Source organism: Nesoenas mayeri (assembly GCF_963082525.1).
Source record: "Nesoenas mayeri genome assembly, chromosome: 7".
Classification (NCBI taxonomy): domain Eukaryota; kingdom Metazoa; phylum Chordata; class Aves; order Columbiformes; family Columbidae; genus Nesoenas; species Nesoenas mayeri.
This window is the reverse complement of record NC_137551.1, coordinates 29,399,301-29,420,071: the sequence shown is the minus strand read 5'-3', so window position 1 is coordinate 29,420,071 and position 20,771 is coordinate 29,399,301. Positions and strand designations below refer to the sequence as shown.

At 49.8% G+C, this 20,771-nt stretch overlaps 1 protein-coding gene across 1 annotated transcript; it reads right to left on the bottom strand.

Moving 5' to 3' along the window:
- Positions 1-3,300: 3,300 nt before the first annotated feature.
- DUSP5 (dual specificity phosphatase 5) lies at positions 3,301-12,449 on the bottom strand (the record flags this gene model as incomplete). Its single annotated transcript, XM_080347959.1, has 4 exons — positions 12,045-12,449; positions 7,594-7,736; positions 5,907-6,126; positions 3,301-3,701 (listed from the first exon to the last, which is right to left on the bottom strand). The coding sequence occupies exons 1-4, from the start codon at positions 12,439-12,441 to the stop codon at positions 3,301-3,303; spliced, it is 1,161 nt and encodes a 386-aa protein (XP_080204085.1). The 5' UTR covers positions 12,442-12,449.
- Between the last annotated feature and the right edge of the window lie 8,322 nt (positions 12,450-20,771).

Below are 20,771 nucleotides of genomic sequence, written 5' to 3'. Positions count from 1 at the left end.
TTCAGCCTCTGTCAATGTCAGCCGCCATCCTTCAGCACTGACATATCCAACTCACCTGCGTGATCTCAACTTCCATTCCTAGGACTGACCTACCCAGAACCAAGACCATCTGGTCTAAGACTTCCAGGCTGTCCAATCTCATGAATTTGCTTGGCACACAAGCCACAAAACACTGTTGGAGTTGTTTCTCTCACTAAGGATGGAGTCAGCTGTTTTCTGTTGGTGTCTGGAAGCAGAGAATCAGGGTTCCTGCCCTGTCCATGCAGGTTCAAAATCATACATCACATCCCCCAGTTAGGTGCCATCCTGATTTGTCACACTCACCTTCACACATTGGTCCTCAGTTCCACCCTGCCCATTGGAGCAGCACGGGAATGGAGGGACAAGAGCACATACTCTCACTCCAGAGCCCTGCAGTCAGATGGGTCAGATGATTGTGATGTCCTCTCAGAGAGGTGAGATCTGCCAAACTGGCCAAGGGAAGAGCTGAGCAGGGGTCAGAAATCTTACATTAGCACTAGAACAGCAAAGCATGAACAGGCACAAGAGCATGTCCCTCTGGGAGGCAGTATTTACATCCCAATGCCCTGGATGTCAGGGTGTCCTCCTGCAGGGAGGAGACATGGGTTGGGACCAGCCAAGCAAAGGCAACCATGCCCTGGGCAGGAGAACAAGCCTCAGGCTCCTGTGCCCAGGCATGAATTACAACCCCCCTTCAGGCTCCCACAGGGCCCTGATCCTCCATCCTTGCTGCATCCCAGCCCAGCATCTCCCTCTGCCAACACTATCCACCAACACACTGTGCTAAAGACCAGGATCAGAGTTCCTCTCCATAACCAGAACAGCTGCCTTCTCTCCCTGCTAAATACCTGGTCCTCCGCCTGGCCTGTGATCCTTTCCAGCTGCTGTGGTCAAACCTGCCAAGGCCAGCAGTCCCTCTGTTAACCCCTTCAGCCCGCTGCCTTGTGCTCTGCAGGTTCTCATGGCAAACATCAGCTCTGCAGGGGGTTTCAGCCTCCTCATCCTTGAGAAACAAAGCTGGCCATTCCCCCAGAAGATGTTTTATGCTGTTTAATAAAAGCTGTTGGCTGCTCTGTTTCTGTCAAGGTTGCAGGTCTCTGTGGTCAGTACATGGCCACTCTTGCTAAGCCTAGCAGCCTTTCTGCTATGAGAGCTGAGAAACAGAGAGCACACTCCAGGGCTCCCCAAGGGCAGCAATCAGATCTTTCAGGAAATTAATTGATCAGCTCTTACTGGATCACCTGCCTCACCTCCCCAGGTGCTGGCTCCTGTGTTCAGGTTTCCCAGAGCCCAGGCAGGGCTGCTGCCATGCCCCCCAACACAGGGAGAAAATTCAAAGCCTGTCTCCAATGACAGCTTCTCACCTGTGAGATTTGCTTCCCACGGGGAGGATGTTACAATTGGATGAACCCCAGAGGGCAGAAATGCTTTGTAACTCACCCAGACATCTACCATAAGTTTTTCAACTTGATAACTTGGAAATGCAAATTAAAATGTATTGCAGTGATGAGCCAGTAAGAGCTTAAAAACTCCCAGCTGAAAAGGGGCATTGAATGGGTCAGCGATGCTGCCACCTCAAATTAATTTTTTTTCATTAATAAAAAAGGGAAAAGATGAGCATTACCCACATGCCCTGGTCCCTGGCGTGACACTCGTGGGTGGCCTGTGGCACAGGGCATGCAACATCCCATGGCAAGTGCTTGGGAAGGAAGTGGGGGCTGTGTCTACTTCAGATTTTCATCTTCAGCAAGATGGTAAATCTTATATAAAACATGCATGAATCAAAACAGAAGTGCCTGCCTGACTGCTGGGAAGTGACGCCACCGTGACTCATGTCGTGCTGTTTAAAACAATCCTCCCCCTCACCTTCTCCCCTTTGTAGAGATGCACCTTGGAGGCTTTGAGCACAGCGCCCAGGGGTGCTTACCCTCCTCTTCTCTCTCCGTACATCACTTTTGGGCCATGGGATTTTTCTCAGGTGACCTCTCCTGCCACCAAGCTCTGCAAAAGCACTTCTGCAGCTCACTCTGAGTACAACAAACAGCTTTGGTTTCCTGGCTTTTTTTTTTCCTCTTTATTATTTTTTTTACACTCCATAAAAACCATTGCAGGTTTTTTCACATTCACAAGATCTTCTGGAAATTATTGCCATTTCCCATACATATTACATATTTAAAAAAATAAAAAGGTCAACAAGACAAAGTGAACTGCTTGTTCTGAACTCCCTGCAGACACAGAAACCAACGTGAGCAGTTTTCACGGAGGAAGGCTGGCTGGAAGGTGGGACCACACACACTAAGCAAGTCACATAACACTGAACAAGACCACTTGACCACAAACAATACAGATCACAGATCGGGAACACTTGGAAAGGGATGGAGGAAGAGGTGGCTTAGAGCTGAGCTTGTCAGGGTTTTATTTTTTTGGTGTAAAATCCATCAGTTACAGTATCATCTGATGGGAAGTAACTGGTATGAGGACATTCAAGTATTCTAGGGCTGTTCTTATACAACAGATGGGAGGATAATAGCTCAGCAGGGTAGCCTGATAGCTTCAGTTAAGTTCCCTGCTTTAGTTAAAAGCACATCCAGTACAAAGGCAAATGCAGACGTACAGGAAATGCCACACCTGAATGGATCCACGGGCTGGTTTGGTATCCAGTTACGCTGTGGTCAATACCTGACACTTCAGAGGCTGGAGCAGGGGAGGGGATTTTCACCTGGTTGTGCAATGGTGTCCTGGGAAAGGAGCTCCCTCCCACCACCCCAGCCCTTCGCTCCCTGAAAGTGTGACACAGGAGAGGGGAGGAGGAAAGCCAGAGAAAAAGCAGAATGAATATTCACTCCCACCACCCCTGCCATCGCAAAGGTGGTGCTTTTTCTTTTGCTTTCTTCCCCACTGCTGCTGTTTATTGCTTGAAACCTTAAATAAGGGTCTTTAAAAAAATAAGAAGGGAAGCAGATGGGAACTGAGAACATTGTAAATGGATTTCTCATTGTTCCCCAAGAATCTGGAAATACAGTAGTGGGTACACACTCTGTGGTTAAAAAACCTAAAAAAGCACTTTTTTAAAAAAAAAAGACACTAAAATTCAGAAAACTTGCCACACTTAGAGCACTTGCATCTTACAGTCACAGCATATGGGAAGTATGACCCACAACCACCACTCCATCTCAGACTAAGTTGATGAGGTTTCTCTATTGCACGTTCATGAAATGTTCTTGTTGGGGTCACAGTTTGGATCAGAGGACCTCACCAGCTCTGGTCTCCCTGGGATGTTCAGCAGGACGAAGATGCTGTCATTGGGCTGAGTTTCAGCTGGTGGACAGGAGAGTGGATGGGCACAGAACTCAACACTGAGGTAGGAAAGGCAAAACATGAGCCTTCAAAGTTTTTGCCTAATGTCAGTTCTTCTGCAAAAAAAGATGCAGCTTCTCTTTTGCACGAGGTGACAGGAGGGCTGGGAGTGGAAGACAAGATCTCCGACTCGTACTGTAGCAACTGGCCCATGAAACCAAAGTTTGGTGAGATCAGGCTCCGGCGCTGCTTGATATAATCGAAGGCTTCCTCCAAGCAGAGCTTCTTCGTCTTCATGAGATACGCCATGCAGATGGTGGGAGAGCGTGAAATCCCTGCTTCACAATGCACCAGGATTTTTCCTCCCGTTCGTCTGACATAATCTAGGGGAAAAAAAAGTAATTTCAGACATCAGTTGTTGTTGGGAATGGAGAAGACACTGTGACACACACCCAGTACTGGAGGTGGAATATGGCACACAGCCAGTCCACTGACAAGGAGAGGCTTGCTCTTCTGTTGGGTACTAAGAGTAATATGGAGATTAAAAAGAAAAGGGGGACAAAAGCCAGTCTGAGGTGGAGCTGATCTGCAGATAACATGTGGTTTCAGGATTTGTGTATCCTGATTCAGTTCTATCTGCATTTTTTTTAGGAAAGTCCTTCCCCTGTCTCCTCCTCTTGTGGAACCACTCACTTTGCAGAGCATTGCAAGATAGAGATCAGCTATCTGGGCAATGCTCAGGTTTGCTGTAACTACATTTCTCTGCCTATGGCTCAAAGAACTGACCCAAGCCCAGCCTTGCCAGCACTCCCACCATCAGGTCTTTCAAAGGTGAGAACAGCTGGGCTGCCTTCCTCTCATCAGCTTTGCTAGGAAAATAGGACTTTTCATTAAAGTCCAAACCCAACTCCCTGCTCGGCTGGTTCACAGCAAGTGGTGGTGCCAGGAGCTGAGCCCTTGGTGGGTACCCTTGGGTGGAGAGGCTGAGCTCACTCCCTGGGGCTCACCACAAAGCACAGGAGGGCTGGTAGGCAGTTGCTAATTACAGCCTGGTTAAAGGATGTTTGGACTTAAGTCAGGATATAAAAGGCTTATGCAAAGCACCCATTTTACACAACAGGAGCCACTGTGGTTACTCACACAACACAATGATTGTTATTAGATTAAAGAGAGTGTGCTTAAAATAAGCCCTTTCCACACAAAAATGCAGTTCAAAAATAGATGTTCTCTGCTCTATTGCCTTGAGCAATATGTTCAAGCTCCAATTTATGGAGAACTGTGCTGAATGTAGTGCTCAGTGCATGGCACTGAAACAACACAGAGCTGAGCAAGTTATCATTTGCCTGTCTTCGATTGTCTGCCAGGGGACTGGTGCCACCACGACCAGTTATATTTAACTACCGCACAAAATAAAGAAGACATGGATTTGAGTCATACACAGCATCTACACCACATGCCCAGTTTTAAAAGAAAGTGAAAACTAAAGTCATCCTCAAAATCTGGGAAATTTCCAAGTGACTCAACAACTATCAGAAGGGGTTTGGGATGAGACAGAGGAGTGTTGTGGATTAGCATTTCCCTGAAAGATGTGAGAGGTCCCTTACCAGGAAGGGCTCGGAGGGCACCCTCAGATCAGGTGTTTGGAATTCTGCCTGCACTGTCAAAGGACTCAAACTCAGCCGAGCAATGAGTCCAGCAAATCTGTAACTGGGGTTTTGTTCTGTTTCTCTCTCAAGTGTTCCTGGAGAGCAACAGCACCAATTTCAACATCATCTCCACGCGGGCTCAGGCTGTTCCACCCCACGAAACCACCCTGAGCCTCTTCCTTGTGCTAACTGGCATGGCCAGTGTGCCGCTCACTGGCCCAGCCTGGCGTGGGAAGATTTAGGAGGGGACGGCTTGAAGTTTTCTTTTGCTTTTGCATTGGGGTGTCTGATTAAAGGGTGAGATACCAACATGATCAAAAGCAGAAGTGGAAAGAGTTCTTGAGAGAAGGGGAGACACTGGATTTCTAAGACCCTGGCTCTGGAATATCTCAGCACAGCAAAGCAACAAGCTGATTCTGCTTCACCTGGCTTTTACAGGGTCTGGCATGCAAGTGCAAGGAACCAATATGTTTTCTTCCTTTACAAAAAAAAAAAAAAAAAAAATCAATAGACTTTAGTGTTACTCAACCATACTTCTTTGTTCCCTGTCATGCTGAAGTTAAGCTTATGCTTGCTTTGAAAAGAAAATAAAGCTAACCAGCTCACTTGGCTGCTTGAGCACATGAAGCAAGAGGAGGCATTTTTTTCACTCAGCCTTCCAGCGTGGAAAGAAGGATGCTCTGAATTTCCCTCTTCATTCCTTCCTTGCTGAAATCCCTCTGCCAGGAGAGATGCTGGGGAAGGGAGGGAGCTCATACTTTTGCTGTCACATCTGGGAGCGTACAGAAAATAATGTATCCTTCCCACCAATATGTATTCTATTTTAAACCAATTTAACAATTAGCAAATTTTCGGATCTTCGTGTATCTTGAATTAAATCAATTTAAATTAAATTGATTTAAAAATACATGAAGATCTGGAAATTTGTTCATTTGGACCTACCAATGAAGTCGATGGCTTCCTGGAAGTGTGAGCTGATGTCTGCCGTGTGACTGTCCTCCACCGGGATCCACTTGTAGCAGTACTGGTCTTTGAAGGACTCTGAGCTTTTCCTGGAGACGTTCAGCAGGGCCGTGATGTGCAGGTTGGCGAGAAACTCACACTTGGAAGCGTGATAGGCACTACCAAGGTAGAGAAAAGGCAGGATTTCAACTGGACCACCCTGGAAGAGAAGGAGCAGAAGCATGTAATTCCTTTTCAAGGGTATTTGATTTCTGATACCCGAGAGAGCAGCAAGGGAGCCTGCGTGGGCACCCTCTCCCTCCCTCGCTGGCATTTTTGGACCCCAGTGCTGCTGACCAGTGAATCACTGTGATGTCAAAGCCCACGCAGGAAAAAGGTTTTCATTTTCTTGCCCACATCTGTGAGGTACAAAGTGAGATCCAGCCCACTCGCGTGCAGGATGTTTCTGGCTTTCTTTAAAGCGCTGCCCCTCAGGACGGCCCCAAAGCGCTTTCATATGTGAGGCCCGTTGCCTCTGAGGCTTTACCAAAATACAGGCAAGGTGGGGAGCCATGTCTGAGCAAGGAGGAAGAGGAGGATGGAGAAAAAGGCTGCTCTAGCTCAGTCCAGGACTCAGCCCCTCCACTCGCACCTCTAAAGGTGAAGGAAAGTTAAAAAAAAATGAAAAAAAATTGGAGCAAGGCTCCTTGTCCCCCTGCACCTCCCTGAGACGCAGCACCCGCTGCGTCACCCGCCCTGAGATGTCATCTCGGTTCCTCCTTCCTCAGCGCAAGCAAAGCCTGGGTGACGAGACCGCAAAAGAAAAAAAGCCACCGCCTGACACAAGGGTTTCGGAGATTGCAGGTAACTTTCCATGATGCACAAGAGCTGCTGCCAGCCCCCGGCTGTAAGAAACCAGCTTTCCACCCCCCGAGCTGCCTGCAGGTCTCACGCACAGGGGACAGTCGGGACCACAGAGGTGGCAGGATAGAGCCTGGGGACAGAGGTACCCCCAGCGTGGGAGGTCCCTGGGGAGCAGAGGGGCATTGCCTGGGGGCTCCCCCAGTGCCAGGAAACAGGTGTCGTGGCGGAAGCAGCCTAACCACAGGTGACATCTCAGAGCACTCGTGTTCCCCAGGCTGGGCAGGCAAGGGGGTGTAATGACTTCCCCTGTGGAAACCCCACTCCCCCCAGCCGAGGGCAACTCTCCAGAGCTGCTGCCTCTTTTCAAAAGCAGCCCCATGGCCCCAGCCTCCCTCCGCCAGTGCCAGAGTCTTCCTGGGGTCCCGGAGGAGGCATGGGCAAAGCACATCTGCTAGAAAAAGGACACTTCTGGCAGACCCTCCTTTGCCCATTTTAAGTCTCTTGGGGAGGCACGAGCTGCTCACAGCTTCTGCTGCCTGGCTGTGTGATAAGGACAAGTCACAAATACAGTTTTGGGGCTAGACAGGTTTTTTTCCTCCTTCTACTGCCAAATTATGAAGCGGGAGCACAGGCGCTGCTGGCCAACAGCAAACACAGGGCATCTTATTCAGCACATGGGCTGCCAGCCTGGACTGTGACAATGTACTGACAGCCTGTGCCAGCACCAGGACCCCCCCAGCACCCTGCCAGCCTCCACCTGAGCCTGGTGGCAGGAGGGACAAGACGCAAGCGGAAGGTGACCCACTACAGCTGTGACACACACCTGGTCATAAGCGGGTTTGTGGTTGGCACTCTGCTTCTCACAGTGGCTGGAGAGGTTCCTCTCGGCCTCTGTTCTCTCCGGGGAAATGAGTTTTCCATCCACACAGCACTCAGGATATTGCGAGTTAAAGGTTTCATATCCCCCTAGGGAAGGGAGAGAAAAAAAAAGACAGACATGAATGGTTTGGCTTCCAAAAACTGGTTTAATTAAAGTGGAGGAGAAATGAAGCTCTGGCACTTGCAATGCAGTGGAATAGTGCTGCACGGCAATGGGCCCCAGGGGGTTAATGAGGGATAGTGCTCCCATGGGGAAAAAGGTTTGTTTAGAAGGCTTGGAACTGCTAAAGAAAAATGTCTGATAGTACTGATAATTATTAACTCGCCAACAGCCACTGGATCCAGATTAAAAGTGTTAGTGAACATAATTCTGTTGAGTCTGGCAACCATTAACTCCAGTACAGCAGGGACTAAGCTCCCTCCCCCAGGTTTTAGAGGTGAGCAATATTTCCAGCAGTTGAGATGGAGATTTTGTACTCAATAGTCATCCTTTCTAAATCTGTTATTACTGTGACAACATAAGAAATATTTTATTTGCATTTTTGAATGGACACAAGCACAAGAGGGGAATGGTTGTGACTGTGTCAATTATCACCACAATGCACAAGACAGCGAAGTAATGAAGACAGCCCCACTGAAACCAATCTATTAAATAACAGCTATAAAACTTAATGAAATCCTGTGACAGCATTTGACAACTGAATAGCCCCACATGAGCTATTCTGGATGGTTAAGTACTGCATTCGTTTCATTCAATGCACTGCTAATGAAAAGGAATTAATCCTATTATTACATCGTTGCTCAAAGTTTGTTGTCAGCTAAATCGTTGCCTATTTCCAGGGTAGGAATATGCTGCATCAAAGCACACAATCTCCAAAATTAACATGAACAAGTCAGGTAGCAGGAGCAGCCTGGAAACAGTGGTGTGCCAAGTGTCTACCACCTGTGCTTTTTCAGAGCAGAAATGAACAGAAAAAGCTCTTGAATAATCCTTCAGAGTGTGGCCCTCAAGTAAACAAGGCTCAGAAAGCAAACCCTCTGTGATTCATTCATCTGCAACTGTTTCGCCCTGATAAGCAGGGTCGATGTGGGTGCCCCAGTGCAAGGAAGGGTTTCAAAACAAAAGGAAGTGCTGAAGATCTGAGCAGCCGCACACCCCACCACCCACACTGCCAGGGCAGCCCGGTACAGCTACCTCTGACATTTCAGCCCCCTAACGCGGGTGTTTCACTGTTTTGCAATGTTTGAGCAGATGTGTGCTCAAATTCGTGACGTGCTGCTGTCGCCCACTCACTCCTGCTGTGGGGTCCTCGTGTTACAAGTGGCTGGCACAATCCAAAGCCCACTGAACATGATGAAACTCTGTTTTCCATGACGGAGGGCAGGAGGGTGACTTTGCAGTCAGCTGGCACTCAGCACCTGCACCTTTCCTCCTACTCCCGAGCCTCATTCAGCTGGCTCACCCCAGAGTTCACAGCGCGAGGGAGTGGGTCAAGCAGCCAAGTGACCATGGAGACCATGACGGGGGTGATAAAAATGCTATCCACAACAACTGGGTTGATAAAATGATCAACTTGCAGTGTGAAAAGCCAACAAACACAAGCAGTTCTCCAGGTTCCTATGCTCTCCGGATCTCTAACTGCCCTTCATGGGGTGGCCTTTTAAATCCTCTTGTTTTGCATAGCTGACCTTATCTCCCCCTGCCCCCTAGCCACTGCCATCATATAGGAAATATATATCCAGTTTTATATAAATAGCCATTATCCCTATTTGTGCCCTGTGCTGTGTTTTTTACTTCTGAATGAACACAGAAATCTGCCTGAGCCAAATCAGTGTGCGTGCTCAAACAGACATGCATGTCTCATGTCTCTGGGGCACCTAACGCACACAGCTGGTGAATGGTTAATTACAAGCCTTGGGGATCAGGATATTTGCAGGCCATTCTTATGGTGAGTCATCTTCTCATCCCATCCTCCAGCAATGTCCTCTTCCCCCTCCCCACTCAACCTGACTTCCCTGAGGTCATTTCTGCAAATACTAGATTGCTCATCACAGAAAGCTGGGCTGCACTTCGGTTTTAATCAATAAATAATAGAATCATTGTCAGCACCAAGGGAGGATCCGTTATTTTATCGTTCTGCAAGCTCTTCCTCTGCCACACAACCGCTTTCACCCTGCTGGGGCTGAGCTCACCCAGAATGAAACTACACCTACACAGATGAAAGATGTGACATACTCAGCCCCTAGAAGCCAGAAAGCAGGGGAAGGAACACGGCCTGCATGCAACTTGGTGTGCAACTGCTCTGCACTAGCTTCCCTGCCTGGGGCCAGGTCCCCAGGATGCTTGACCTGATGAGGACAACCTACTGATATCTCATCACCGAGACTTCCAAGACAAGACCAAGACCTTGTTAACCTTCTAAGTAGCCAGCACCTCCTCTCAGTTCCCACACACCTAGGAAGAATGTGCATATAAGGGGGAAACCTCAAGGAATTTTTTTTTTTCTGGTAGTTTTGCAGCCCATAATTTGCAAGTTTGATGTTACAGACCCCAAAAGGACTCTCTATTCTGATCAGTGCCCAGTGCTTCAGGGTGATTTATACCCCCACTGTCACAGAGATCTTCCCCCAGACCACATCAGCTTCCTGGGGGGGTCTGTGGCCCCAGTGAATCACCAGCGCTGCCCAGTGAGTCACTGGCTCCTCAGGCCACACCAGATCTGAAATGGAGCAGTGGATTTCACGGGCCTGATCCTGCGACCCAGAGCACTCCCAGCAAAGCAAAGGGGAAAAGCAGCAGGAAAAGGAGCGAACTTTCTCATCCACCAAAGGGGAATCTTTTTAGCCTGAAATCAACAGGTTTCAAGATAAGAAACTTTTGTGCAATATGCACAAGGTAGAAAGCAGAGCCTCCATCAAAACCCCACCCCAGATAAACTGCTCACAGCCACAGCCACCACTTCAAAGTGTGGGGCTGGTACATGAGGAGGTAAGGACGATTTTGTGGCTACAAAGTAAGCTGGGAGTCAGCAGAGCTTAGCGCAGACCCTGCCTTGCCACAGTTTTCCCAGTCTGACCCTGGAGATGTTTCTTCATCCCTGCTTTAATAGGGTCCCCAAGGATTTGCCTGGCCCAGTACAGTGCAAATATCTCTGCCCTGCAGCAGCAGAATTGGTCGTTTTGGGGTGACCATCAGAGCCCAGGGCAGGCTGGCAGTGACCGGACAGAGCCAGGGTGGTGGCAAACCACCCTGGAAATCTCCCCCCGCCTTGGTACCAGGCAATACCCAGGTTGGAGGTGCCTCTGCCCGGCAGGAAGCCCTCCAGGCACCGATTGTAATAGGAGGTACAAAGTGGACACATCAGGACAAAAACTACTGCGATGAAAGACTTAATAAAAGTGAATTAACCCTGGCTCTTGAGGAGGCAGGGGCAGTTCATTCAAGAAACCTCGCCTGGTTTTCTCCCCCGTTTATGTCCTCCCCATGGCCTCAGGATATGGCGAGGGGTGTGTTTGAGAACTCCTGCTTTGTTGTGGACGCGCTCCGGGGGCCCCGCGGCCCCGGCAGCCGGGTGTGCGGTGCTGCGGGCGGGAACGGCCCCGGCCGGGCATTCCCGGAGAGAACGGGGCTGAGGAAACAGAGAGGGCGAAAGGACAAAGGCGCTACCGGGAGAAATGGAGGGGAAGCGGGGATGGGAGGACAGAGAAAGGGCGGGCTGTTTTGTTGGTTTTTTTTTTTTTTTTAATCGTTTTATTATCCTCGGGTTGCTCGAAAGGAAAACAGAGAACCGCAATCAAAGGGCTATAATAGACATGAGGGAGAAGGTATTTATGTCCCTCAAGAAGCGCCCGAGTTTCCGCTATGAGTTTCCCCCTCCAGCCTCGATCTGCCCGATGGAGAGATAAACCTCCCTGCCCTGGGTGGAGGAGCGGGCACCGATCCCACGGGTTCGGGCGCCCAACACGAGTCGCCCTGTGTCGCCGGGCTGAGAGCAAGGAGCGCTCCTCGCTTCTGCGCGGCTGAGTTTATTTTTCACGCAGCCCCAGTTCCTCTCGCCCTCCTCCCCTCCTGATAATGTTCGAATATTTTTCTTGTTCCCTATATATTGCTCGCTTTTCATGAGCCTCAAACGCGCGGCGGGGGTGAGCGGAAAGGCATTTGAGCTCAGCCCTCAGAGTCTATCCGGGATTTACTTCTAGTGGGTGGAAAAGAAACGAAATCCCGGCGTTACCTCCCTGCCCTGCACCAACAATCAGGTTAACTGTAGGACGGTGGCGGTGGAGGAGAGGGGACCGGAGTACGGCGGGGCCGCCGTTACCCGGAGAGGTTTCGAGGGTCAATCCACGCCGCTGCCCCCAGCCCCCGCACCCCGCTTTCCCCGCTGCCCCTCTCACCTTTCAGAAAGCAGACCCTGGCCCCGGCCTCCGGCAGGCTGGAGAGCAGAGCGTTGAGGACGATCTGGGCCGTGCTGTCCTTCTTCAGCTTCTGCCAGTGCCCCGTGCCCTGGTCCAGCACCACCACGGCTGCCAGGCGGCCGGGCGCCGCCGGTCCCTCGCCGCCGCCCAGCAGCAGCCGGGCTCGGGCCGCCGCGTCGGGTACCACGAAGTGAAGCGGCACGGCCCCGCCGCGGGCCCGCCGCATCACCACCGAGTTGAGGTTGACGTTGAGCGAACCGCGGAGGCAGGAGGCCGAGTAGGACAGGTACGGCCGGCAGTCTAGCACCAGGCAGCGGGAGGGCTCCTTCCGCAGGAGCTTCCTCAGCTGGCGGCAGTCGAGGGATGTGACTTTCATGCCTCCGCGGGTCGCGCCCCGCCGCAGCCGGGGCAGGAGCGGGGAGAGCGGAAAAGGACGGTGCGCGCTGGGGAGTCCCGGTGCTGGCGCGGGAGCCGCAGCGCCTCGGCCAGCGGCGGCAGGAGGGACAGGCGGAGACACCGCGGTACCGCGCCGAGCCCAGGCAGGGAATCCCGGCTGCCGCCACTGGGCATTTATATGAATGGGAGGCTGGGCCCTGACGACACTGCCCATATAAGGGGAGTGACGCTCCCGCCTTCCAAACATGGGCATCCCCCGCCCAGTGCCGCCCGGCGCACCGCCCCCTGGCGGGGATCCCCTCCCTCCTTCCCCGGCATCAGGCGGGGGCTGCGGCCGCGCAGGCAGCGTTAGTCAGGCTCGGAGGCAGAGGAAGCTGAAAAATGCCGCAAAAATTCTTCAGTCATCGGCCTGAGGCTCATCCCAGCATCACCACTCTCCCTCCAGTCAAAACCGGGAAGCGTGCCGGGGGAGGGAAGGGGGTGGAGAGAGGGGAGGGAGGGTAGCACTGGACAGGCTTCTCACACCAGGTTGCAAAGGTGCTTTCAGTTCCCCTCATTCCCACTCTCATTGTGTATGTCCTTGCCCCCAGCAAAGCCCAAGCACAGGCAGGCCTGCCTGCGAGTACACTGCTGCTCAGGGAATGGGAGCTGCCTGCTCCTAGACCCCTTCGGAAAGAGCTGGGTCCCCTGTCTGGGCGGCAGTTTGCATCAAGGCAAGCAGGTAACCGAGTGAGAAGTGTGGACTGCCTGGGGAACATCCCCGGGGATGTGGTTACCTGGCCCAAGGTTCACAGCCTGGCAGCAAAGGAGGAAACAAGGAGTAACAGTCTGGAAAAAAGCAAGATGTGCCATTTCTGCAGAATTAATGAATGCTATGGAGGGGGGGGTTGTGGATGGGAGGGCTACCTGTGACAGAAAAACTGCTGGCATGGCTGTTTGGGGGATCTTATGTCCCTTTCCTTGTGGTAAATTTCTAAGCTGCAAAACTGTACTTTGAGGACCCGTGAGACAGTACAGACCTCAGTCTGAGCCTCTGTCCAGAAGTCTCGACACTAAGACGCACAGGAATCAGGAAATTTGGCACTTGCCCTTTCCTTGTAGATGAGTTTTGCAAACTGACTAAAAAAGAGAACTGGAAATCCCTAGAAGTTAGGCAGAAGGATGAGCTCCAGCCAAAGCAGGATTACAGCCGGGGCAGATTACAGTGGTGCTGTCTCAGAGCAGCGTGTCATTTATTCTGATGGGGCCCTGAAAGTATGTTCACCTCAACAGCAGGCAGGAAGTGCCATCCCTGCCTCAAATTGCCTGCAGCTGAAACAGAGAAGCATGAAAGAGAGTCTGCAAGGAAAATGTTCAAGCTGATCGAAAGAATAGCAACTACTGGTTTCGAAGCACCTCCTCCTCTTCCTCTTTCAACCCCACTGCAGCCCCCAGCTGGCTCCTTCTAACCTGACCCCTCCTCTGAGTCAGTCAGGGTATGAGATGGAACAAAAATAGAAATAGATTGTGGGTAGGGGCAGATGTTCGCAGAGCATCTTGACGTGGGTGTTGTCTTCACCTGGCCACCACCATCACAGCAGCCTGGCTTCATCCCTTCTTCTGCACCCACCCTGGGAGGCAGCTGGGCATGGCTGGGACCATGCGGCTGGGATGGCTGTCCCCATGTGCCAGCATGGTCCCTGCCAGAACTGGATCCCCACCATGAGAAGCATTGCTACAGCCATGCTGAAAACCTTCTCATCAACCCATGGACAGACCAATTCCCCCACTTCATTTTTCACTAAGTGGGAGGCTGGCGCAGGCAGGGGTGCAGTGACTTGTTCCTGCTCACACAGGAAAGCCCTGGCACTGCCGGAACACAACCTGCCCTTCCTGCCTCCCAGCCCCCAGCTTCAGGAGCTGCTTCTTCCTCCCCAAGAAGCAGCCCGGCTCCCTCGGGGCTCAGCCCCCAGTAACAGCCCAGCTGGCCAACTGGTCCCAGCGCAGCACAGGGAGGGGAAGGGGGGCTGTGGGCAGAGGCTGGTGCGCTTCTCCCTCCTGGGAGGAAGGAGGGGGCCCAGCACAGTCACACCAGAGCATCATTTCCTCTCAGGAAACCCAAGCAAAATGTGGAGGGGTGGGAAAGAGAGCTTTCACCCCCCGCACGCTCCTCCCGGTGATGTGCTAGTCTGACAGAGGGGGCCAGTCACACCAGCCCAGAAAATAACCTCTCTGAGAAATACCTGAAGTTTGGCCTGTAGTGGCAGCAGGGTGTATGTGTATCACCGGACCTGACCTGCAGCTGACCTTCCTCCTTTTACACACCTAATGCTCAGCATCCAAACAACTGTCTTTCAGTAGATTACAGCTCTGCTTTTGTTTCTTAATGGAGTGAGTCATGACCACCTTTTTATTAGAAGAAAATAATAAGGCTAACAACAGCAGTGCTAATGCTTCCTCCGCTGCAGGGTACTGGACGCAGAGTGTCCCTGACTTCTCTGCCCACCAGCAAAATGACTCGGTTGTACTTGGAAACAGATGAGCAATCGGGGCTGATGCTGTCAGGGCTGTGGGATGGTCACGGATACTTTTCCCCGCTGGAGCAGCTCCTTCGTTTGTCAGGTGCTCTCAGACAAAAGGGAGAAAGGGGCTCAGTTCTTGTAAATGGAGGTGGCTGAGTAACATAAACCACCCTCTGCTTTAGGTAGGAAACTCCCCTCCTCCCTGCAGCACTTTACATCATTCCCACTTAGGTTCTGCTGCATCTTTCTGCTCCTCCTCCCGCTTCCCCTTGATAATCTCCCAGGCTCTTTCGTCCTTTGTCTCGGGCTTTTATCGGGGCTTTCAGATCAGCTGGTCCTTTCCTTTTCTTCCAGGCTGTATTTCCCCTAACCTAGCTCATTCTTCCCTTCTCCCCTCCCTGCCTCCTCCGGACTCTTTGTTTCTGCCTGTTCTCAGTGCTGCAAAGGGAAATGTTCTTGCTGCAGCTGGGGAGGGGTGGCCCTGGCTCCTGGGGGGCACGGCTGGACCCCCACCCCAGGGCACAGCATCCGTGGGGGAGCATCCAGCAGGTCTTGCTCAGGAGCAAAATGCTGCCTTTTTGAGAGAATGAACCACAAAAGGAGCTTTAAAGAGGGGTTTAGGTGAATAAATGCATGCTTCCCGGGAAGCAAAAGAGACAGGATCAGTCAAGTTTCTAGGGCTTGAGTTGCCTGAGATGAGACAAAGGACACCCTGTGCTGGGTGCTACAAGTGTGCTTGCCACCCCACAGAGTTAACCCCAAATCTCAGCAAGACCAAAGGTGAGCAAAAGCCAGTGAGCTCTGGCTGCTGGAAAGGAGACTGAGGGGAAGGCAGGTCACACAGGAATTGGTCAGGGATGTGGTATATAGAGAGTAACCTAAATGCCATCGAGTCCTAGTCTGGGGCTTGAGCTGCATCATGACTGCTGGGGCACAATCTTGAATCCCCATCCTCCGGCTGGTTGTGAAACGCAAGAAATTCCTCAGACGAACAAAGCATAGCACAAGACATCAGAGAAGAGGGGTTGGCATTTCTTTAATGTTATTAAGTTTTCCATAACATCGGTTTCTAATTTTGGAGTGGCTAATGTCAAAACACTTACAGCTCAAGCAGTGAGACAAGTTTGTGCCAGTAAATAGAGCGAGCTGGAAGACAGGTAAATTTATAGCCAGGGCTAATGACAGCTGAGCAGCGGCAACAGGAGATTGTCAAGCTGAGACCTCATCGATATAATGACTTGGTGGCTCTTGACAAAGTCTGACAAATCAGATCATTAACTAATACAGCCTGCTTACAAATTTGTCTCAACAGAATAACCTGTCACCAAAAGCTGATGCTAGGGGGTGAAATGCACTGTCAGACACAGACTCTGTGGCATGACAACCATCCCCCTCACTTTATGGCTCCATAGATGTGATTTGATATTGAACTGGAATATATTTTCCCCAAGGAAACTAATAAAAAGATTAGTAACTGCCGGACCATTTTCAATAAAAAAGAACTCATACATTTTTCACTTTAATTCTACATTCTCTAACAAATTATTAATCATAAGTGACTATTCCAAAAGAAATAGAAAAAAAAAAAAAGAGTGCCACAAACTATACAATTAGGAAGAACCAACCAAATTTTAGTTTATGTGGCCCCAGTGTCTCTCATATCTGGTTTATATTTCCAGCTCTGCTGCTGTAAAACAGAATTAAGCTAAATGGTGTGTTATCTTAAAGGGGAGTTGTCTGCGCTCAGCACTTCTGAAAATCAGGCTGAAAAGGAACCTCAGACTTACGTCTGATTTTTACCTGACTCACGCCTACGTGACCCTGCTGGCTGCTGCAAGCTGCTGTCAACAGCCGCTGTCAGGAGAGAAAGAGGAATAATGCAAACCTCCCATCTCCTTTTAGAAGCCACTGTTCTTTCTGTTCCACTGCTGATGACATACTGCTGTGTACAGATGGACAGGCAATTTTTAAAACAGGGATTCCTGCTATTTACACAATCAAGTTTCAATTTCTCATCTTGCCTGACATGGCCCAGAGCATCAAGAAACACATTGATGGAGCACTTGCCAGACCCAGTTATGAATGTAAAGAACCCATCTTCCCATTAGCAACCACATACCATCCCCGGGGTAGCTGCAGTAATTGCTTACATGGGAAAATAATTTGTGTGGTTAGTTGACTTTAACATGAGACAAAGCCCTTTTGTTATTTTATCAACTTGCCAGTTCTCATTTGTTCTTTCCTCTTCCTGCTGCTGTTTCCCCACATGCATTTCTTGCCTTCTCATTCTGTCTTTTCCCTTTTCCTGGATGTATTTCCCAGGAACCTGCTCCTCTTCCACACCAGCAGATCTCTCCCCACTAACAGCCATGGTCAGCCCGTCTGGGCTCTCACTCATATCTCACCGCTATTCCTGCCCACTGGTACCCAACTGGATCCGATGCTGCAAATCCTAGTCCTTGTGTGCGGTTACTGTTTCTGTAGACTGTTGGGAGCCATTACATGACATAAGATATTCTTACACGTGTTATTTAATTGACTACTAGGACAAATAGATCTTGAAGAAATGCTGGTTACTTTGGTCCAGGTCTTTTGGAACCAAATCTTCTCATCGCTGAATCCTGTTCCCTCTGCCTTGGTCTTTCTGACTGATTAATTTCTTAAGTACCAGGTTGTTGCCTAAAGGGTATAATCATATAAATATAATCCACTGCACAGTGTGTGTTACTGTGCCCACTTCACTGAGAATGAGTACAGCTCCTGGGTACAGAAATTACTTTCTAAGCTCAAAATGGAGCAGCTCATGCTTTTAGCTGAGAAAGTTTTGGAGTCATTTTAGTAGGCTATGCAGATATAAACAAACACATTTACTAAAACCCGTTACATGTCTGGTTTTGACATCACTGCCAGCAGCAGAAGAAAACCCCACCCCACAGCCCTTGCTTGTTCTCAGGGGTCCCCAGGCATCAGCAGGGCAACCAGTGGGTCATGATGCAAACTGCAAACTCCATATCTTACTCCAGTACAGGCATGGCATTGCACATCCCATGCCCCAAAAGCTCTTTATCTCACCTTTTCAAAGAGAAAACAAAGAAAAAGGAGATCTAGGCTTTGATCTACCCCCTGGCTATCACCCTGGATGGTATTTCCAGAGGGTATTTGGGGCTGCTGCAGGGTACCTAGAAGGCAGCTGCAGGGCTGGACAGAGGAAACAGCTGGAGCTGGGGGGCTGGGGGAGGCTGTGAACATGCTGCTTAGAGCTGTGAGGAGGAAGGAGATAAACCAGACCTCAAGAGATAATGGGCTTAAAGTGAAGGAAGGCACATCTGCTGTAGGCAGAAGGAAGATTCTCGGCAGCAGAGAGTGCTGGCGCTGGGGTTGCTGGCTGTGGTTCTCCAGCACTGAGGGCTCCAAGAATAGGCTGGACAAAAGTCTATCCGGAAAGACTTACATAGACTTGATCCTGCCCTGCAGCAGGAGTGGGCTGAAGAAACTTTAAGGGAGTCTTCCTACAAGTCTTTGTTTTACAGGCTTGCGTGGCTCACATTCAGGTACACAAGTCTATAACATGCTAATTATCCTAAAATCTATTAAATGACAAAGTAACTTGAATTAATTATTTGATTAAATTCTTTCATTTACCAAGTGTCCTTTCTGCTGAAGTTGCTCTATAGTTACTTCAGGGGTTGTTTCCCTTCCCTGGCATCTGAGAAGAAAAAAATAATTTGATTATTTATTTATTTTTTTTCCAAAATAAACCTAGTGAAAAAACTTGTAAAAGAGAGGAAATGATTTATGTCTCTTATGTTCATTTCTCCTAGGCTCCTACTTACTTAACCCTATTTAAACTTTCTATCAGCTTATGACATCCGGTGAAAGTACACTACAGCTTATTAAAATTTAAAGCTGTTACTCCAAGGGAAAAACACTGAAAGCTCTTTTATGGATTAGCCAAGCCAGCAGGATGTGGCTTCGACTTTGTATCCTTTTGATGGCATAGCCCACTTGAGCATCTTTACAAAATAAAACTTCCCCATCACTTTCAGCCCATTACAGTTTTCATTCTGTGCATGAAACTGGTTTGTGCCAGCAGGACCATGTTCCACCCCTGTATTTCACAGGCCTACATAAGAGGGTATCACACTCTAACCCATAAAATATATAAGCATATTTAAGCTGAAGTAAATGTGGAAGCAAATAATAACAAAAATGCTGTTCATTAAGAAAACAGGAGGGTTACAAAAATTGGAGGATATCTGTCATGCATTTGCTCACCTTTGTCCTGTAGGAAGGGCATGATCTGAGACCAGCAGGACCTGCATGATGATTTGTACTGGTATTATTAACACACAGCCGAATCAGTGCAGCACCTTGGCTGCTCTTAAGTCAACTTTGTATTGGAAACTCGTTCCAGTACAACGCTACTGCTTGTAGTATGAGTCTTCGCTGCAGTTTCCTACTGGCAGAAAAGAGCCCGTGGGGTGACAGAGCTGATTTCCTCTGCAGATACGGCAAACGGCCTATTGCACAGGAACTCTTGCAACAGAAACTGCCTTGATCCTCGGTTTGCAAACTGCACCACTAGCAAGACCTTGTAGGTACAAAGTCGTCTTTTATTTATCTCACATTCCTGTGAAAGGGTGGTCTCCTCTGAGAAAAAGGCTGTTCATCTATGGGCTTAATTTCAAATGAGCTCCTTCAGTCACTGCTTTGTCTTACCCAAGTGCAGACATGCCTTGGGTCCCTGTCTCTCTGGTCCCTCAACTTCAAGTGCATTTAATCTCGCTTCCTCCCTGAGGGCTTGGGGGTCTGCAAGGGGCTGGTGTATCAAATTTAAAAGGGGGATTTCCAGGTCTATTAAGACTTTCTTGTTTAATTAAAAAAAAAATAAATTCAAAGCCAGGCCCTTCCCCTCTCCCTTCCCAAGTCTGTCCTGGGAAATGCCCTTTCCAACAGGCACTGCTCATGATGAAGGATCTCTAGGGCTTCCTTATAGCCTATGGCTTCCAGATAGTTTCATCCTACGGTCCTGATAAAAAGAGTAACAGCCAGTCCTCCAGAGCAGGAGGAAAACGCTAGCCCTATAAGCTGCTGCTCACTCCATCCCTCCTGCACCCAGAGGGTTCTGCTTCACTTTGCTAATTTATCTGCAGAAAGGTCCCACCTCAGCCAGAGGTCATTTTGCTGAAGGGGGCTGGACTATCCTGCACCATCTCTTCCTCCAGCTCCAGGGTGGGCAGTGTAGCCTCTGGCTGAAGATCAGCACAGAGCTGTCACATTTCACACCACCACAGATGTTTGCTGTGTGAATGTGTGCTGGAGGCCTTTAAAAACATGGCTTTCAGGCTGTGAGCTTGGGCAGCCTTTATTATTCAGGAACTGTGAGCAGGGGCTTCAGTCATACAGCATCACGCTGCTCTCTGCCTACATGCAGGAAAATCTAGAAATCCAGGGGAAGAAAATGTTCATCAGTGCAAACTCACTGTTCCATCAGCATGCGATGAAGGCAGCATCCAGGCTGCTCTGGAAGCATCTGTGTAGGCAGAAGTCAACTCACAGGGAAAAAGGGGTTGGCAGGGAACAGGGCTGAGCTGGGAAACAATTTGTCACTTGCCAGAACATTTGTCCAGCATTGCTCGTGGTGACACTGGAAGCCAAATTTGGGAGGGGGTGGTGAAGCGATCCTCCATGACTGATGCTCAGCTCTCATTCCCACTGCTCTCCTCCTCCAGGAGCGTGGTGCAGACATGCTCATTCCCTTTTGTGCACCCCCAGAACCTCTTGGGAACATCACCCCCGACAGACAGTG